Source organism: Pygoscelis adeliae, unplaced genomic scaffold, assembly GCF_000699105.1.
Source record: "Pygoscelis adeliae isolate BGI_AS28 unplaced genomic scaffold, ASM69910v1 Scaffold206, whole genome shotgun sequence".
Classification (NCBI taxonomy): domain Eukaryota; kingdom Metazoa; phylum Chordata; class Aves; order Sphenisciformes; family Spheniscidae; genus Pygoscelis; species Pygoscelis adeliae.
This window is the reverse complement of record NW_008825052.1, coordinates 1453533-1457614: the sequence shown is the minus strand read 5'-3', so window position 1 is coordinate 1457614 and position 4082 is coordinate 1453533. Positions and strand designations below refer to the sequence as shown.

The following is a 4082-nucleotide window of genomic DNA, read 5'->3' as shown; positions in this document are numbered from 1 at the left end:
GGTGCACCCTGGAGTTAGCTTCCAGGCATACTTTCCAGTAAGTAACGTGGATGCATGGCTAATTTAGCAGTGAACTCAGGCTGGTGCTGCTCTATATGGTGTTATACAAACACCACCCAGAACTTCAGCACCTCACAGGACCACGTTCTCCCTTCGCAGTGCAATTAACTGACATTAAGAAAATTCTTTGGGTCACATGAAAAAGGAGAGATTGTATCCACATCATTTTTCCTACCTTCATATTCTCCTGCAAATACGTATCTGTCCACTTGTAAAATGGGCCTCTCTGACTCTATTCCCTACAAAAAGAGGGACAAAATTGCACAGATGTCAGGTCTCTATTAGCCCAGGCAAATTTCTTGCTATAAGACCAGAGAAGACAGATATAGCAGAATCCAAGTTACATCAATTCCTTGAAAAGATAAATAGTTAAAAAAAAACAAAACAACATAAGTTAATAGCAGTAAAATAAGTATTCCATAACATGGTAAACGTGAAATAAAAAGTTTCTTTTGGTGTTAGAGAAAAGGAATGGATTCCAGACTGTAAAGCTTTCTCAAACTGTCAGCTTCATATGAAGAAAAGTACATATTTAAAACAGGATTTATGGAAGTGGATAAGAGAGTTCTGCAGAGGATAAGATTTTACAGAAGCTAGCAGACTCCTGAAAGAAGGGCAAGACATGCAATTAAATTAATATTTATTAGTTTTCAAAAAAATGTAATAGAAGTAATTTTAGTTATTACAATTGACCCTGAGGTCTTCTGCAATGTTAAACATCAGGGGCGGGGGGAGAAGGATTTTTCTTTCTGTTTTTGTCGGAGGCTTAGTTAAGCAGTGATAACAACTGTTACAAAGGGTTTAGCCAATCTTACTGTAGAATCAGTGTACTGTTAAAAAAAATAAAAGGTAATGACAATTTTTCAGTCTATCATCATACATATTACTTTAAGTGCACTGAATACAGAGAATATACCAGATAATATTGTTCTAGCAATCACAACAAAACCACTGATGCTGTACTGGTATAGAAAATGCTTTAGTATGTTAAAAAGGATCAAAGACATTTAGCTCAAACTGCAGCCAATGGTCTATTTAGGTTACAGTAAATAAATTTAAAGTGCTGTTATTTCTTCTAGGAAATTAATTTAACCTCCATTTTACATTAACAAATAAAAATATACGTATTCGCATGAAAAAAGAGGTTATTTTCTAAGTTCCAATTAATACAAGTTCTGTAAAGTGGAATAACTTTCAAAAGTCTTTGGAAAATACACAAGGTGAAGTAGTCTGGCATAAAGCATTACACCACCACCAGAAGTGCAATTGCAGGGTCACAGAAGCTTCTGTGATTACTGCATGTCTACATTGTGAAGGAGTTGGAAACTGTTGTTATTTTATTTTTTTAAACAAGGAGCGGGAGAGTAAGGCAGCAGTTCTATCAGCTCATTCCCTTCCTCTACAGCAGAGCTTTTCCAAATACACAGGCCAGGATCCCATTATTCTTAACATAAGATGTACCTCTCAACTGTATTTTGATAAAAATTAACGCCTGAACGGAATATACTAATTAAGGCAAAATGTCTTTTAATAGTACATTGTGAACATCAACGTTATTCAGGACATGAAGATAAGCACATGCTAAAAGTTTTGAAGATGAGGCACTATGTGGTAAATTGTGTAAAATACAGAATATCACACAGGTTAATAGGAATTTGTGCAATTTTCCTCTCGTACTTTTAAAAAAAATAACTATCTAAGATCAGCGAGATTTAAGCTCTGGGATTCTCCTTCTGCTGCATAGGTTAAGAACATCAATAGCATTAAGCTAACATATAGCACATTTTTGGTTGTTTTTTTTACTACAGGAAATTAATTTTAAAAAAGAACCACATCAGTACTAGGCAACAGCATTAAGGTTTTTAATATTCAAAACTTTATTTCTTTGGCTGATTTGCATTCCTTTTTGGACTATGCAGAAATGGAGACTGTCTTCCCCTTATGTGACCAGCATCACAGAAAACTTGCTAAACAGAATAACACAAAGCAGAATCTTTTATTGGATTTTTAACAACAGTTGTCCGTTATGAAAAATCTCAAGGAACGCTTACTCTGTGGAGTGAGCACAGGTAGATTTGGATACGAGTAGGATACAGTATAGATACTTAAAAGTTTTTCCAGAAACACTACAAGAGAATCTCAAAGCACAAAATTTAAAAGAATCCCGTTAACACTATTGAAGAATATGTAACTATTCAGCCACCAGTAATGAATCATCTGTGTAATACATTTCAAGCAACTTAGGTCAGATCCAGGAAGCAAATCTGCTTATAAAAGCATATCCATCCAGTGATGGATAATTTATGAATTTTGGTTGTATTTCTACATTTGATATTTTCGGAATTGACTTTACCACCTCACATGTATTCTGAACAGTGGCATACTCTGAGATGTTCTCTTCCATCTTTTCAGTCTGTAATAAAGGTCTAGTTTCAGAAAGTATTTGCAAATCAATAGTACTTGTACTATCTATATGGCTCTCATAGTCCATGTAGGTTTTGAAGGGCAAATAAAATTTGTCCTATACAGAGAAAGTGATTAAACAACTCAAAAGGACTGGTAAGCCAGGCTCTTACAATAACCTCACAGGGAAGCAAACAACATCGAAAACTGTTTACCAAATGCTTAATACCCAGTTATCCTTTACATTTACAACACTTGAACTTGCCAGGCAGTATCTGCAAAAAACCCCATTGTAAATACAGTGCAATTCAGAAAGACTTTGGCTTTATCTATCAGCTGTATTCAAGTTATTTGAAGAAGCGTGCTTAACTATTTTTTTTTGAATGTGTAAAATACATCATTAAAAAAAGAACTTAGAGCTTGAATTCAGAGGGGATAATGGTCCTAGCTGATAAATATTTCTGAAAATATTTCCTTATATTTACATAATATCATAAGCCATTTCTGAAATAGAGAGAGCCCAACATGCAGCCAAATATGGCCAAGACAGTGCACATAATTCTCTATCAAAGATTTGATCTAAATGTTATTGACTTGAAGGAATTTAGAAACAGCCTCAGTCCCTTGTTCACAGGCATACTGACTTACCCCTTTCCTATTGTGCTGTAATCACTCACCAAAATCTTGCATTTGTTTTCACATTTTTCTAAGAAGTCTGAATCAATAATTCCTGATAGTTCCACCATGACCAGTTGCTCCTACAAGATAGGTTTATAATGTAAATCTATAATTGATATATCTGAACTCAGGAGAAAAAAAAAAGCCCCCCAAAAAACAACCCAAAACAAAAAGAACAGCATACAAAGACCCAGACCTTCAGAATAAACAGACCACAAATCTGACTTATTCTGCATTTTGTCTAGAGAAAATGGCAGACAGATATTGCAATACCCAGGGAAATGCAGTGACCCACTACTCCACCAGACACCTGTTTCACACCTGAATTTCCTGGCCTTTTCTTCCTAGCTAGGAAGGGAGTTCTTTTTTCCCCCTTAAAAAATGAGGATCGATATGGGTAAATGATTTATGAATTATAGCAACATGACCAGTTACATATTCCAAAACACATTTTTCAAAGTTTTAATACCTACCTAAATAAGACACCATAGCGAGAGGTTAAGCAATGTGTTGCTTGAAATAGTTACTTTTAACTCTTTGTAACATATTGCTTTGAAATCAATTCCCGTTTGCAATTCCTTACAATTTTGGGTGAGGAAAATACAAAAACAAAACAAAAAAATAGCCACCCTGAAAAATCTTTCTCAAGGAAGAGTTTTCAAGAATCACCATCTACTAAGCACACATAAATACACATAATAATAGCAGAGTAATAGTTTGTATTTTCGGATGTTATGGGGGTAGGAAGCAACTGAAACCGGACGAGTGCTTTCTGACACCGCCGTTTTCCAGAAAACCTGAACTAAAACAGCTAAAACGATACAGCTTTCGGCACACGACCGCTGCGGGGGCAGAGAAGCCCGACAGGCCCAGGGAAACGCGCTTGCTCTGTGTCCCACCCCACCGCCAGCCCGGGGGCAGCCATGGCGGCCCCCGCGCCC

At 36.2% G+C, this 4082-nt stretch overlaps 1 protein-coding gene across 4 annotated transcripts in view; it reads right to left on the bottom strand.

Moving 5' to 3' along the window:
- Window positions 1-4017, bottom strand: part of GTF3C6 (general transcription factor IIIC, polypeptide 6, alpha 35kDa) — a 7864-nt gene extending 3847 nt beyond the window's left edge. For 2 of the 4 annotated variants that reach the window (XM_009326410.1, XM_009326413.1), the window contains exons 1-3: window positions 3615-3761; window positions 3141-3221; window positions 236-299 (exon numbers count right to left, since the gene is read on the bottom strand). In XM_009326410.1, coding sequence (XP_009324685.1) covers window positions 236-299; window positions 3141-3209 — 133 coding nt within the window. In that variant the 5' untranslated portion in view covers window positions 3210-3221; window positions 3615-3761. The other 2 variants (XM_009326412.1, XM_009326411.1) reach the window with 2 other exon arrangements.
- Window positions 4018-4082: the final 65 nt, after the last annotated feature.